The 16,035-nt window shown below is 38.1% G+C and overlaps 2 protein-coding genes across 2 annotated transcripts; both read left to right on the forward strand.

Moving 5' to 3' along the window:
* The first annotated feature begins 511 nt into the window (after positions 1 to 511).
* On the forward strand, positions 512 to 5,431 carry LOC149030371 (ARM repeat superfamily protein). Its single transcript, XM_089142666.1, has 3 exons — positions 512 to 816; positions 1,818 to 4,244; positions 4,350 to 5,431. Exons 2-3 carry the CDS (start codon positions 1,825 to 1,827, stop codon positions 4,546 to 4,548), a joined length of 2,619 nt encoding a protein of 872 aa, XP_088998792.1. The 5' UTR covers positions 512 to 816; positions 1,818 to 1,824; the 3' UTR covers positions 4,549 to 5,431.
* Positions 5,432 to 10,094: 4,663 nt separating this feature from the next.
* LOC149030372 (beta-amylase 3, chloroplastic-like) lies at positions 10,095 to 15,247 on the forward strand. Its single transcript, XM_089145075.1, has 6 exons — positions 10,095 to 10,615; positions 13,286 to 13,292; positions 13,508 to 13,603; positions 13,977 to 14,222; positions 14,310 to 14,426; positions 14,531 to 15,247. The coding sequence occupies exons 1-6, from the start codon at positions 10,095 to 10,097 to the stop codon at positions 15,245 to 15,247; spliced, it is 1,704 nt and encodes a 567-aa protein (XP_089001201.1).
* Positions 15,248 to 16,035: the final 788 nt, after the last annotated feature.

The raw sequence follows: 16,035 nt of genomic DNA on the forward strand, positions 1-16,035 counted from the left end.
ATAACTTTTTACATATAATTTAAATATAAGATAGGACTTTCCTCCGATGACTTTGGATCATCTCCGTCTCCCCCGACGGGAAGCACATAGTGCTCTCTTGACGGCCTCACATCCACAAATTATGTGAGACCTACAAGTAAAAAATAAGCTCCATCACTCTCACCCTATGGGCCCCTTATAATTCGTGGTCAATAACCGTCGGAGAGGGCAGAGTGCTCTCCGTCGGGGAGACGATAGAGACCGATACAGACTACTGATTACTTATTTAGCTTTCTAATAAAAGGTTCTTCATCAAAACAAAAAAATCCCAAGCGGGACCCACCAGGACGGTGGTTCTGAAACTCAAAAATGATTCGACAAGAAAACGCGGCTTTGCGGAAGAAATGTGAGCGGGACGGAGCGTGGGTTTTGACGTGGCTCCTCCACGGTCGTGCTGCGAAATGTTTGGGGGGAAGCTGGAAAACCCTAGGCACGCAACCGGGGCGGTCTAAATACACAAACACTCAAAAGAGTGAAGAAGCTCTGTCTCAGTGTCTATATCGGTCGAAACGAGAAAAGGGCATTATGGGAATAATTTTATTAATTATTAAAAAACAAATAAAAAAACTTTCCAACCAATCAAAATACGATAAATACTATTTTTTTAATAATAACACAAATTAAAAAGATATACATTAATTCCAGCTTTACAATTCCGTCTTATTCTCTATGCCCTTCTTCTTACTTTGTCTCTTAGGTTTTCAGCTTCTGGTGGTCTGATCTCGATTCTTACTGCTATAGCGAATAGAGATCCATTGGGCAGAGGACATAATCCATGTAAGTTATCTTTAATCTCCTACTGATAATTGAAGCTTTTCGTTATTTGATTTGGTTTTTCTTTTCTTTTTTCTGTTGACATTGATGTTGAATTTTTTTTCTTCTTCTTTTTCTGGTGGCGAATCATAGTTTCGACGATTTAAATTTCAGATTTTGATTTGGACTTTCGTTTACTTGTTGTATATCTTATGATTTTCATTATATAGATTCTCGGTTTGTAGGGTTTTTGTTCATATTGTTGTCTCGAAAAGATTCGATCCCGAACGGTTTTAAAGTAGTTCTTTGCTTGTGAACTGTGAAATTATAACCGATCTGTTCTTGCTAAAGGTAAAAGTTTCATGTAAAGATTGGATTTTTTGTGGTTTGATTCCCGTTCCTTGCATTATCATCTGATACTGCGCTCTAAGTCGTTCGTATTGTGCCTCTCGTTTTTTTGGATTTTTATTTCGTTTTATGTTTTGGAGTTTTGGATAGCTCATACTCGTAGCTATTTTATGATTTCAGAAGAAAAATAAACCAAAATTGAGAGGTTGTCAGGTGTCTTTGTTAGGATGATCGATTAGAAATGTCTACGTCTTTGATCTTAGTTTTATTCCCCTCTGGAAGTTCAGATCTATCATCATTTCTGGTAGGTGATGCCTGAGATCCTCTTGTTTTTCACTTGTGTATTCTCTGGAACGGGTTGCTTGATTCTGTTGAACAAGTTTGTTTATTGATTCTGTTGGACAAATTAATTTTCTTAAATTTTATTTTTTAATATAAAAACCCATTGATTTGACAATATGGTTTCTGGGTTATATGTTGAGTAGGTGCTGTTAGGGTCAGTGTTTATGTTATGATGCTTCTCATGAGGACATCATGTTTGGTTTTTTATTTAGTTGATTGATAGGACCTAACCCTTTAAAACTTACTCTGTTGGTTTTACTTCCTTAGTGGATTCTGTCACAGCATGTTTTACTTCCTTTTAAGTTGCTTAAGTAATTATGTTTGTTTACTGTCAGATACAAGATGGCGATGGAAGTAACTGTGATGCTTTTGAATGCCCAAGCCGTTGATGGTAATGTGAGGAAGCATGCGGAAGAAAGCCTGAAACAGTTCCAGGAGCAAAACCTTCCCAGTTTTTTGTTTTCTCTTTCTAGGGAGTTGGCGAATGAGGAGAAGCCTACTGAGAGCCGTAAATTGGCTGGTTTGATTCTCAAAAATGCATTGGATGCAAAAGAACAGCATAGAAAGTTTGAGCTTGTACAGAGATGGTTGACATTAGACTCTACTGTGAAGGCTCAGATCAAAGCATGCTTGTTGCAAACCCTTTCTTCTCCTGTACATGATGCTCGGTCAACTGCATCTCAAGTCATTGCAAAGGTTGCGGGTATTGAGTTGCCACATAACCAGTGGCCTGAGTTGATAGGAGCACTTTTGTCTAACATTCACCAACTTCCACCTCATGTGAAGCAGGCCACTCTGGAAACTCTCGGGTACTTGTGTGAAGAAGTTTCTCCAGATGTTGTGGATCAAGATCATGTAAATAAGATACTTACAGCTGTGGTTCAGGGTATGAACTCATCGGAAGGAAGCAATGATGTCAGGCTTGCTGCTACACGAGCATTGTATAATGCTCTGAGCTTTGCACAAGCTAATTTTTCTAATGACATGGAGCGTGACTATATCATGAGAGTTGTCTGTGAAGCAACTTTATCTCCTGAAGTGAAAATACGGCAGGCAGCTTTTGAGTGCCTGGTCTCTATTTCATCTACTTATTATGAGAAGCTAGCTCCTTACATACAGGACATTTTTAACATCACATCGAAGGCAGTGAAAGAAGACGAAGAGGCTGTTGCTCTTCAGGCAATTGAGTTTTGGAGCTCAATCTGTGATGAGGAGATAGATATCATAGAAGAATACGGAGGTGAATTCAGTGGTGACTCTGATATACCATGCTTTTATTTTATCAAACAGGCACTCCCTGCTCTTGTTCCTTTGTTATTGGAGACATTACTTAAGCAGGAGGAGGATCAGGAACAGGATGAAGGAGCATGGAACCTTGCAATGTCTGGGGGGACATGTTTAGGTTTGGTTGCTCGAACTGTGGGAGATGACATTGTTCCACTGGTTATGCCATTCATTCAAGAGAACATCACAAAACCAGATTGGCGGCAGAGGGAAGCAGCTACCTATGCATTTGGTTCTATCTTGGAAGGTCCATCCCCTGAAAAGCTCACATCTATTGTTAATGTTGCTCTAAACTTTATGCTTAGTGCCTTGATGAAGGACCCAAACAACCATGTGAAAGACACCACTGCATGGACCCTTGGGAGAATATTTGAATTCCTTCATGGTTCAACCATGGAGGCGCCTATTATTACCCATGCAAACTGCCAACAGATAATCACGGTTCTTCTTCAGAGCATGAAGGATTCTCCCAATGTTGCTGAGAAAGCCTGTGGTGCTCTATATTACCTTGCACTAGGTTATGAGGATATTGGCTCATCTTCCTCCCCATTAACGCCCTTTTTCCAAGACATAGTCCAAGCTCTTTTAACAGTGACACACCGAGAAGATGCTGGAGAGTCACGACTCAGAACTGCTGCTTACGAGGCTTTGAATGAAGCTGTGAGGAGTTCAACAGATGAAACAGCTCCAATGGTTATGCAGCTAGTTCCTATCATTATGACAGAACTTCACCAAACTCTAGAGTCACAAAAACTCTCTTCTGATGAGAAGGAAAAGCAGAGTGAATTGCAAGGTCTTCTTTGTGGGTGCTTGCAGGTCATGATACAGAAATTGGGAAGTTCTGAGCCAACAAAATATGTCTTCATGCAGTATGTAGACCAAATGATGGGTCTGTTTTTGAGGGTCTTTGCTTGCAGAAGTGCCACAGTGCATGAGGAGGCTATGCTTGCTATTGGAGCATTGGCTTATGCCACAGGCTCTGAATTTGTAAAATACATGCCAGAGTTATATAAATATTTGGAAATGGGGCTTCAGAATTTTGAGGAGTACCAGGTCTGTGCCATCACAGTTGGTGTGGTTGGAGATATATGCAGGGCAGTGGAAGATAAAATACTGCCTTACTGTGATGGGATTATGACTCAACTCCTCAAGGATTTATCCAGCAACCAGTTGCACCGTTCCGTGAAGCCTCCAATTTTCTCATGCTTTGGTGACATTGCCCTGGCAATTGGAGAGAATTTTGAGAAGTACTTGATGTACTCAATGCCTATGCTCCGGAGTGCAGCTGACTTAGCAGTTCGTGCATCAGGTGCCGATGATGAAACAGCGGAGTACACCAATCTTTTAAGAAATGGGATTCTGGAGGCATACTCGGGAATATTCCAGGGTTTTAAGAACTCTCCTAAGACCCAGTTACTGATGCCGTATGCCCCTCATATCCTTCAGTTCTTGGATAGTTTGTACATGGAGAAAGACATGTGAGTGTACTATTTTCTGTTCTCCCCTACACCACCTCTCCGCCCCTGAATGCTATCTTCTTTTTATTTTGACTGACTTTTTTTCCCACATTATGTTTTCTTCAGGGATGATGTGGTGATGAAGACAGCAATTGGAGTGCTAGGTGATCTAGCAGACACATTGGGCAGTAATGCCGGTCCTTTGATTCAGCAATCTGTGTCAAGCAGAGACCTTTTGGCTGAGTGTTTGTCCTCAGATGACCATTTGATCAAGGAATCTGCTGAATGGGCCAAGTCGGCCATCAGTCGAGCCATTTCTGTTTGATACATGCCACTTGGTATATTCTTTCTTAGAAGTCCCTGCATGCATTTGGGTGTGTCGAGTCGGGGTCTGTAATGTGTCGGGTCATCGCCATTTTCGCGTGACAAGAGTCAGGGTCAGTTGGGGTTGTTACTAGCTCTTGCATCAGCACCATATGGAGTCCAGTTTGTTTTTCTTTTTTTTTCTCATCGAGGAAGTGGGTGGCGATGACCCATAAGCCTCTGCTAACTTTGAGTAAATGGGTGAAGAAGACCTATCTTATGGATGACAAAGGAAGGGAGGAAAAAAATGCTGACTGTATGGGAGGAGTTTGGGGTGAGTGGTGGTGGTGAGCTGTGATCAATGAAGCAATTACAACTCTGGTTGTATTGTTGTTGATGCTTTGTCCTCTCGCTGGTTCCTGCTTGGATAACATTTCATGAGGGACCCCATCTCACCCAGCTAACACTATCTTCCTCCAATGGGCAAGCAATCAAGAGTTTTAGCTGTTTTGAATGCCCATATATTTGATCAGGTCTTGCAGCAGTTGAAGAACAACCCAAGTGGAATTATCCCCTATACATATTGTTTTCAATTTTCTGTCTCATTCTCCCCCTGTTCTTCCTTTTCTTCTTCCGAAATTTTGTCTTTTGAGTCTTGCATTGTTTCAGGTTCAGTTTGTTGCAGTCAGAGTGGGTCATGCCAGATCTCTTCTTTTCTATTCTGTATATTTAGTTCATTATGTGGGGCTTTAAATTTCCCACATGGAATTTATCGCAGTCTTGGGGTATTTATGTTTTGCGTCAATGATATCTCATCATCAATTACTACAAATGCTTTTTGAACAGATGTTTGTATTTCTTGTATTCATCAAAATCATATCCTTCTGGTATTTGGTTTTTATTTATATACGTAGTGTCCATTGTTGATGTTATTGTTTAGGTAATGTATACTTTTATGACAATGAGAATTGCCTCTTTAGGGAACCACAAATGCTTTTTGGATGACAATTACTCTTCGAAGGAAAGAAGAGCGAGATGGATGAGACACTAAAGGGACAGTAAGTGTATGAGTGTATCATGGATAAATAAAAATAAATAAATAAATTTCCTTTTAATCCCCAACAAAATGACATTTTGTATTTTCTCCTATTGGTAGACCAATTATGTGTTCTTGGTTAATGCAAATGTGAAATGTTTTGATGAAAAAATGATTTTGGTCGAACTCAAAGACCCATATGAAAATTATGTTATTTGCCCTAAAAGAATTAAGTTGTAGGCATTCTTTCGTACATTATTTTAGCATGTTATGGGTAATTTCACTTGTATTCCTTTTTAAGGATTTATGATCCAAACCTATAAATCCTTACCCTAGGTGAGAGTAGATGTGTAAATGGATAATTGAAATCTCCCTTTGAAATTTGAATTTTTTCATACCAGAAAATATTTGTATTTGTTTGATAAGCATCTGGATTTGGATTTGGATAATAATTGGATAAAAAATTTTAATTTCTCCAATTAGACTAAAATATTAAGTTTTTTTTTTTTTTTAAATTTTTAAAATTTTTATTAAATGGATTAACAATTGGACCCCGATACCAAAAAATTAGAAATTGGAAATAAAAAAAGAAAAAGATAATAAGCGATTAGTAATCAAATAGTTTTTTGGATTTGATTATCATTAGGTATTTGATAAAGATCTATATTCAAATTTGAATACCTTCTATAAATTTTCGTCGAATATCAAATAGTAGTTTTGCTTATTGGATTTGGATAGTGGTGTATTTGAGCCGAATAAAAAATTTTAGTATTGGGCCCCACCACTATTATGTGGTGGAAAAATGTGAGGTGATCACAAACCTTAGGTAGATAATCTAGCTCAAATTATATATACTCTCTGAGAATCTAGTGGGCGTGTAGGTGGAGTCTGGTTCAGTTTTCCCAGGGGAGAACAATATGCTCCTGTGATGCTTTTTGCACCCTACAATCTGGGGCTGAGTCCCAATGAGATTTTCTTCTTTTATAATTTTTATAAGCGTAAGGAGAGCACAATCTTTCTAGGGGTATTAATAAAATCCGGCTGACCTAGCCCGACCCAATCTCAGCTCGAATGGCAAGTTAGGGTGACAAGATACTTAAGCTTGCCAAGGTCGGGTTGGGCTCGGGATCAACCCTCGGGCCAGCTTGGCCTAGCCCAACCGGACCCGGCCACCCAACGACCTATAACGCTAGTCACTACTCCCATTGGGGCTAGGAAGTAAGGTCCACAAGTTATGTAAGTTTAATTATTAAACCATATGTAAATTGCAAGCACAATCTAATGGTAAAGGTATTCTTTATCAATAAAGTGATCTTGGGTTCGATTTTCTCTATAGTAAAATATTTTTTTAAATTAAGTTTTTTTTTTCTTCTTTCTTTAATGTTGTTGACTTAAGTTGGGCTCAAATTCACTTAGAGCCTGTTTGGTTACATGAATCCAGAAAATCTAGATTCATGAATCTGAGAATTATTCCCATTTGGTTGTAAAAATCTCTACATTCATGAACTCTAGAATTCACTTTTTTACACTAAAAACGTGAATATGTAGATTTATGGGCAAATGGTGAAATCTAAAGATTTCAAAAAAGCTATACATTTGCACATTCACAAAAATCACGTCGATCAATTAGTTTTTTAGGATGAATCCAGTTTTCATTCCGTAACCAAACATTTAATTTTATAAATTATGACTCCATATATTTGAAATCTCCAGACTCATGTAACCAAACAAGCCCTTAAAAAATCCAATGGTAAAGATATTGTTAATCAGTAAAGTGATCTTGGGTTCCATACTCCTCTATAGTAAAATATCTTTTTAAATTGAGTTTTTTTTTTTTTTTATGTTGCCTACTTAAGTTGGACCCAAACTATAGCTTGCCCAGTTAGGGGATTTTTGACAAAGAAATTGATGGTCTATTTCCTTATAAATGTGTGACATGTGTCCTAACCTCATATCAAAGGGTTGAGCACCTAAGGTTCATTTGCAAATCACATTAATTTTTTTTTAAAAAAATTTAATCACAACCCTTTAATTTGACTTGCAAATGAACCTGAACACTTTGATGTGATGTTAGTGTACATGTGACACATCCACAAAGAAATCGATGGTCCATTTCTGAGAAATGGACTAAATAAAATTCCCCCACTTAAGTGGCCAACATCACATATTGCCCAATCTGTTGAACTTGGAATACTACAAGTTAGAAATCTTTAAAAATCAATCCCTCAACCCACAAAAAATCATTAATAGCATCTTTTCTTGGAGTGAAACCCTTTAATTGCCTTTAAGAACCCCTGAATTATCCTTAGATAATGTTGGCACAATATATGAAATGGCCACACTCACTTGTTTTCATCATAATATATTACTTACCCTACAGCTGTGCATCACTAATGAATTTCAATTGCCTTATAACTATATATAGGCGTACTTAACCCACAGTTGAACTCCGTTGGATGAGCGTAAGTATTTTGTGGGAAGGATAACTTACATATGTTAGTACATGAAGTATAGACAGATGTGACATTCTTGAAATTACAATCATTGGTCTTCATGCAGGAGTCGATCGAGCCCACTCTTCATTTGTAAAGCTTGCAAACATTTGGTGCAACTTGCAACTAACAGTGGACCTCTTTCAACAACTTACGAAGTACAAGCAGTAGCTGATTGCTTATGTTCCTATTTTGGCACCTCTAACTTCTTGTACAAACAATATAAATATTAGTACTTTTCAGAACCCCACCTTTGATCTATGATTTACTACTTTTAGCCTAGAGGTCATCTATAGCCTTAAAAAACACTTAGACTACTATAGATGTAACTAAACTATGTAATTGTCCATTTGAATAATTTATTATCTTTATTTCTATAAAAAAAAAAAATTACCTATGTTATTTTTCATTAACTTTAAGATTGAAATGATCATTTTGCCATGGGTAAAAGAAAATATAAGTTTTACCAAAAAAAAAAATGGAAATATAAGTTTTTTTTTTTAGAATATTCAAAACTTTCTTAAATTTTCAAATTTAAAACAAAAATTCCCTATGGGCCTTGTGGAGCAAAACATGACCATATTTTGAAGATCGACTCCTCACCTCGAAACCAAACTTAAATACAAGATCTTTGCATGTTGAAGTTGATCGAAATGGATCTTCTTCTTCTTCAGTGCTTGAGAAGCAAGAGAATTTGATTCAAATTATGGTTATAGATTTGTCATAGAAGTGAGGTATGGATCTTTGATTGCTTCACGGCGTCGCATATAGGCACACTTGGTTTGGGCACTGGCGTTGCAAATTCCACTGTTGAAGCTTCAGAATTGCAGAACACCAATACAATAGAGCAATTGACATCCCTAGCTCTCTAAATCTCGATCAGATCCTCTACGACTTATGGTTCTATCAAATAGGAACACCTTAGAAGCATAATTCAAAATTGCAAAGACGCAAGTGAAACTAATTAAGTTAATCACCTTAAGAGACCTAGCCCTAAAATTTTAGATCCTCCAAGCCTTCTATCTCCTTTCATCTTCTTCTTCTTCTCTTCTTTGCTTGTTCTGATCTTTATTGCTTTTTAGATTTTGATTGAAAAACCCTAATTTTGTTCTATTGACAAAGGAACACAAATAATTGAGCTATTGAGGTACAGTTTGCGTAGAATGCAAATAATCATCTTACTTTCTTACTTAGATGCGTCCATGGAATCTGCCTTTCCATCGATCCTATATCAGTTTAAATTATTAAAATTATACGTAAAATATATTTATTGTAAGCCCGATCTATTTAGTGTAAATGCAATGTTGTGTAGATGGTAAAGTTAGCACAAATTTTCTTTTAATTCCTCAATCAAAATGTAAAACCAAGGCTGGGTTAGTCAGGGCGAACCCAACCCAACTCTCCTATCAGGGTTAATCAGAGTGAGCCGGGTTGGGGCGGGCCCTATCAAGGTGGGGTTAGGGTTAGGGTTAGGAATTTGAAAATCCTAACATGGTTGGATGGGGCTTGGGTTTCAATTTCATTCTCTAGGGTCAGGCGAGGGTTCAAGGGTGGCCTAGCATAACCTGGCCCATTGACACCCTAGTCTTTTGAATCCGGATCATCTTCCTGTCGGGGAAGCACAGACAATGGCTTCCTGACCACAAAAACCAGTGGGTCCCACTGGTGGAAAAAAAGTTTTTTTTTTCTTTTTCCAAATAGTCTTTTTCACCGTGGGCCCCATCGATCTTTGTGGTCAGGAAGCGTCTGGGTCGCTGATCCGGACTCTAGTCGCGTTACGCCACTAATCCCGACTCGCGCAGGTGCAGGAAACGCAACCGCTGCATGATAGACAAGTTAAAGGATGTTAGATTTTAGATTGAACACGTCATAAATGCAAGCAGAGTGGAGAATCCAACTCATCATGTAACTACCAACTAACAGAATTTGAATCGCGCTTCGGTTCCTACTCTCCCTCGCAAATCGCTATATCCTTTCTCACTGTCAGAATCTCTCTTTCTCTGCCATTCTAGCGTTCTCGATCTCTGTCTTGAGTTTGCAATGTTTATTGCCTCTTCTGCATCTCCATCCGGTATATCGTCCTCTGCTTTCTGCTTTTCCAGGTCCGAGCCAGCTCGCTTCGTTCGCTTTCCATCGATTTCCGGATCATCTTCGGCTCTGAAACAAAATCCGTCTCGTGTCAGTTTATCTTCAGCTTTGAATTTCTCGAAACCCGCTGACGCCGCGGGTTCCGATCTCGAGTACGAGCTCCAGCACGAACTTGTAATCCCTCAAAAGCAAAGAGGAGCATCTGTCTATGTTAAGCTTCCAATATACACATTTGCTTGGTTTGAGACACCCAATGGTAGAGAGCTGATAAGGGGTGTGATGAATTCTCTCCATGCGGCTGGCGTGGAAGGTATGGTGATCGAGGTTTGGTGGGGAAAGGTTGAGGGAACTCCAGGGAATTATTATTGGCAAGAGTATTTGGATTTAGTGGCCATGGCTCGAGATTGCAGATTGAAAGTTCGTGCGGTTATGGCGTTTCATCAGTGCTGCACTACGCCCGGTGACTTTCCGTGGTTGGTCCTGTCTTTGCTCTTTTAATCTTTCTTTCCTTCTTTTTTCAGAAAAAAAATGTTGGTAGGGACTTGAATAATCTTTATCAATATCCATTCACCACTCAAATCTTTAACAGAAATTTATGATTGGCTAGGGTTCATGCATTTTAAAGGTTCAATGTATTGGCCTTGGCCTGCGAGGATGATGCTTTTGGTTATGTTATTCTCCAACTTATTGAACTGTTTCAGTTTTAATGATGTTGGTATGGTATTTGATTGGAACAGATGCCTGATTGTAAATGTTTTCTCACCCTTAGTAGGCATGATCAACCTCCCTATGAATGTTCTGATAAACTGCTGTTGGAAGCAACACAGCATCCAAATACACTATGAACCCTGTGAATTGATTTTTTCCACCCAACTATAGTTGTCATTATCTGGTGTGTTGGATATATTGCACAATTTGTTATAAATCCTTTTTCCTACTATCTCTCCCTCTGATCTGCAGCTAGAAACATTCCATTTCATTGCTTCAAGAAAATCAAATTTACAAAATCATGTACAAGAACCTAGAAGCTGAAAAAACAGCTAACACCATTTGTCATTAATGAAATCACAAAGAAAATTCGAAGTACGGATACTAGAACCAGTAAGCTATTCAATGGTATAATCTTCAGTGAAGGTAAGGTTCAAATTATGAATCACAAGCCCTCAACACAGATAATGCTTTTCAAAACTAGTTTTCTTGTGAGTTTTTTCTTTTACTGAAAAATTCATCTATAAATTCAGAGATTGAGAACTTGTATATTCACCTGATAAGATTACCAATACTTAATCCATCAAAATTTCAGAACAGTTGGACTAACACAGGAAGAGTCTTCAGGTCTTACATCTAGATCAAGCTGGTCCTTGGTATGCCTGAATAGTTTTCTCCTTGCTATTTGTTGAACACAGATGAAAACTCAAAGAAAGGCCACTAATCTTTGGGATTTTCCAGCCTACAGAACTAGCAAAATAAATAAATTTTGATGGTTTAGTCGTATTCACCTTGGAATCTTTTGTGTATAAGAAGTATAGACAATAAAAATCAGTATTAGATCTGTGTATTTCCCAGCTTGGCTTCAACTTTCCTACAATCATATCCCAACTGCAAGAAGGATTGCACAGGCAGTAGTTCCAAATGAAAATTCTAAGAGATATATTGGGCTAATCAGGCATTCAACACTAAAAAAGCACCCAAACTAACTTGAGGGGTGGGGAAGGGGATGGTGTTCCATCCTTCCCTGGTACCCTTTTGGGCATGCCGGCAATAACTGCCACATGGTATTTCACTAATGGCCCGATTTGGACATGTATCCACTTCATCATATATATATATATATATATATATTTTATTTTTTTTTTTTTTTTTTTTTTTTTGTGATATATATATGTAACGGTGAAACCATATACTTTTATAGAGGAGTAAAATATTTGATTAAAGTGTGGAAACTAAGGAAGTGAGTTCAACAAAAAACTATTGGAAAATGAAGGTCAAACCAGTTACATGGTGGACAATATGATAGGGTTAGGCTCCGGAATTGACATGTAGCACATCCGAGAGAAACCACTGTTCTGTATGTTTTCAGCACAGGATTTGAAAGCTAACTTCATATAGTGTGTCTGTATTGTCCATTGGACGCTAAGGCATGTATATTTGCTTTGTGCATCTTAGGAACAGTCAGAAGACTTTTAAAATCACTTTGGTTGGAGATATTTTACTGCTTTGAGCTTTAGTTTAGGGTGGGTGGCAAGAGTATTTCAACATCCCTGAAAATTATTCATATTGATCTTGATTTAAACTTTGTAGCCCAATGGTCGGTGGGCCATCAGCTGTAGCCTGAGGTCAAGGCATCAAAACAGATTCTCAGCAAAAGTTGTTGGGTAATGCTGCACATGAAAATCCCCCCCCCCCCCAAAATGCTGCTTGTGTGGAAGCCTCCGGCACTGGCCAACCTGCTTTAAACTTTGTATGCTTCCTTTTATTGTTATTGATTACTCTTTGCTTACAAGGAAACCCTTCAACCTGTCTAGGTTTATGTTTCAGACCCTAGAGAATATCTGGCTACAGCCTACATGAAGGCCAGAGCTGTCCCTCTACTCTGTGTAACAGTTAACTCATGGGGTCTTGAACCTAGACCCACAAAAGCACATCGTCGTATACTGACCAAGCAAATCCACAAAAGGTTTCAGTTCAGTTCTTTTAACAAATGCCAGCTAGATAATATTTAGTTTCTACTGTCTACTCTGCATCCTTTATAATTTTTGTTTCTGCTGCATTTTTTTTTTAATTTTTTTTTTCAAGTTTTTAGATTATAAAATGTTTATGTTCTTCTTGTTCAGTTTTTTGTGGTTGAGTCAGTGGGGATCCTATTGTTTTCTCTTTTCTAAATCTTTTTAATTTAATTCATGTTTGGTCCTTTATTTATTTACTTAAGGTTAATGTTTTTCATAAAGGAGTTCTAGCATCCTTGTATTTGTCAATCATCATCCTTCTGTATGATGACAAATGACAAGAAGGATCATTATTTTGCAAATTTTGTCGTGATTCATTTTTTAAACTTATGTGCCTATAGTCTACATTTTAAAGGCTCAAATCTGTACATTAAATCTTCTATTTTGTATAACTTAATTTTCAATTCCTTTATGCAGTTTACTGGTATGCATAGTTACTCTTTGGGTTTCTATCCTTAATCTATATCCTGATTTGTTCAAGCTTTTCTAAACAATCATACTCTTTCCGCTACATGGTCCTATTTCCTTTTGGGTCTCAGTTAATTTGATAACTTAGGAGTTCCATTAAATATGAGAAATATATGTCTGTGATAAAAAATGTTCATTTCCCCTTTAGTTTGGGTTTTTTCTGATTTGCAGTTCTGTTTGTTACGAGTAAAGGAAGTGGTTCTTTGTCTGGGACCACGGCCTAAATCAAAGCTTCTTGTGTCTTATCTCATCCTTCACCAAACCAGCGTCAGGAATATCTTTTCACTAGGGGGAAGATAGTGTCAAGGCGTCACCTAGGTGTCATCTTGACAAAATTTAAGCGCCCAGGAACTTTGGTGGTGCCCTACGAGTCTAGGTGTTGCCTTGATTTTCATCGCCCTTTGAACGCCTTGTCAACTATATGCTGTGACAACTATGGTAGATAGATACACAGGAGTGCTAGTGAAGGCAATGCTCCTTGACAGAGTTCTTCCCTAGAGGAAAATATTTAAGTGCACTGTTTGGAACGAGATAGAGAGTGGAGTGTCTACAGAGAAACTGGTGTAGACTTTGGTCACTGGATGTCTTGAATACAATTTCGTACTGGATGATATTTAATTGTTTTTTTTTTATTTGATAGGATTTTGACCCCTTTTTTTTTTCTTCATTTCTAAGGATTCCTCTTCCTTTCTGGGTGATATCTGAGATGGTCCAGAATCCAGACTTGGCATATTGTGACAGATTTGGAGAAAGGAACAGAGAATACATTTCCTTGGGATGTGATCTCCTTCCTGTTCTCAGAGGCCGATCACCTATTCAAGTTTACTCAGATTTTTTGAGGAGCTTCAGAGATACATTTAGAGAGTTCCTTGGGGGTATTATAACAGTGAGTTTATACTTTCCTCATATCAGATGAGGTCATGGATTTGTGCTTTTGTTGAGCTTTGATATATTGAACTTGCTTCATTTGCAGGAGATTCAACTTGGGATGGGTCCTGCAGGTGAACTTCGATATCCTTTTAGTCCATATAATAGACTTAAATGGCATTTTCGGTTTTATGAAGTTGGAGAATTTCAGATCTATGATAGGGTAGGTGATCACATCACTTGTGTTATTTATATGCTTTCAATCTCATGCACCTGCAGTTATTTGCTCATTATTATTGATGCATCTTTTGTTCGAAATTCTATCAGTACATCCAAGCATCTTTGAGGGCTAGTGCAGTTGATGGTGGAATAAAACGTTGGAACACTGAAGGCCCTCAGGGTCTTTCCTATGCGACTCAGCATCCTGAAGATACAGAGTTTTTTGCAAGTACTGGAGTTTGGCGTACCTTTGATGGCCATTTTTTTGATGAATGGTACTCAGGAATGTTGCTTATGCATGGAGAGAGGTTATGCATGGCAGCAAAAAACATCTTTAATGGCACAGGGGTGAACATAGCTGCTAAACTGGCAATGATATACTGGTACTATGATACAATATCGCATCCAACTGAATTGACTGCAGGATATTACAATCCATCAGGCAGAGATGGATACCTTCCCATCATCCGGATGTTTGGAAGGCATGGGATTAGCTTGTGCTGTGAAGGCTTTGAAATGGTTGATGAAGCTGCAAAGAAGTTGCACTCTTGTAGCAGTCCAGAAGGGCTTCTTAGGCAACTCCTGTTGCTTGCCAAGGAATGTGATGTACCCTTGGTGGGTGAAACTGCTGTGTCGAAGATTAGAAGTACAGCAATGAAAAATTTACTGGAGATGTACATGTTATACGCAGAGGATCTCACTGATCCATCCATGTCTTTGAATTTTGGGACCATTGACTCAAGTTTGTATGAGTCGGATAACTGGCTTCGCTTGTGTGATCTTGTTGATCAAATGGCTGGAATCAATGATTTTCAATTGAATTGATCTCTGTCTTCTGTATTAGCAGCTGAAGCATTTGTATGCTCTACCCCACCCCAGCTCCCCCCCCACCAAAAAAAAAAAAAAAAAAAACAGAAGAAGAAAAAGAAGGTAGGTTCTCTTGTTTTGTATATTGTATATTCCTAGCTTACGATGTACGAATTTTAGAATTGTGAAAGGAAGATTAAATAGAAAAATACTTCGTACTCCAGTTTCTGCTATCCTGATTTATTTATATATTCAACCACAAGTACTGGCGTGAGTTGGTTCAACACACTCTCTCTCTCTCTCAGTTGGTTCTCTCAAGTGATGAGTTGTTGAAGGTTAAAAAAGTTAGCAAGTTGTTGAGGATTGAATAACTCCTATAAGGGTATTTTAGGAAAAATATGTATGAAGCACCCCAAGCATGGAACAACTTCTCGTCGAAATTCGTTCGGTGAATAGCAAATCTAAACACGCCGCAATATTTGAAAACACGTGGCAATATTCTTGAATACGGATATATTGGCAAATCTCGATTTTTTTGCGATTTCTCTTGCGATTCTATTGTGGAATCTTTAGGGTCAACGGACAATCTTACCATTCTGTCCCAATAATTCAATACTCAAAAAGCAATGTGCCAAATGTGGTTAGGGAGGAGAATCTATATAAAATAATTTCTGAAAATAATTCAAATTAGAAAGACATTTTGTAACAAAATCTTCAAGATTAATGATCAATCTTATCAATTATATCTTAGTGATTTAGGCCTCAAAAGACAACGTGCCAATGGGTTAGGGAAGAGTATATAAATG

Source organism: Hakea prostrata, chromosome 1, assembly GCF_041222555.1.
Source record: "Hakea prostrata isolate BN-2017 chromosome 1, UWA_Hpros_2, whole genome shotgun sequence".
Lineage (NCBI taxonomy): Eukaryota > Viridiplantae > Streptophyta > Magnoliopsida > Proteales > Proteaceae > Hakea > Hakea prostrata.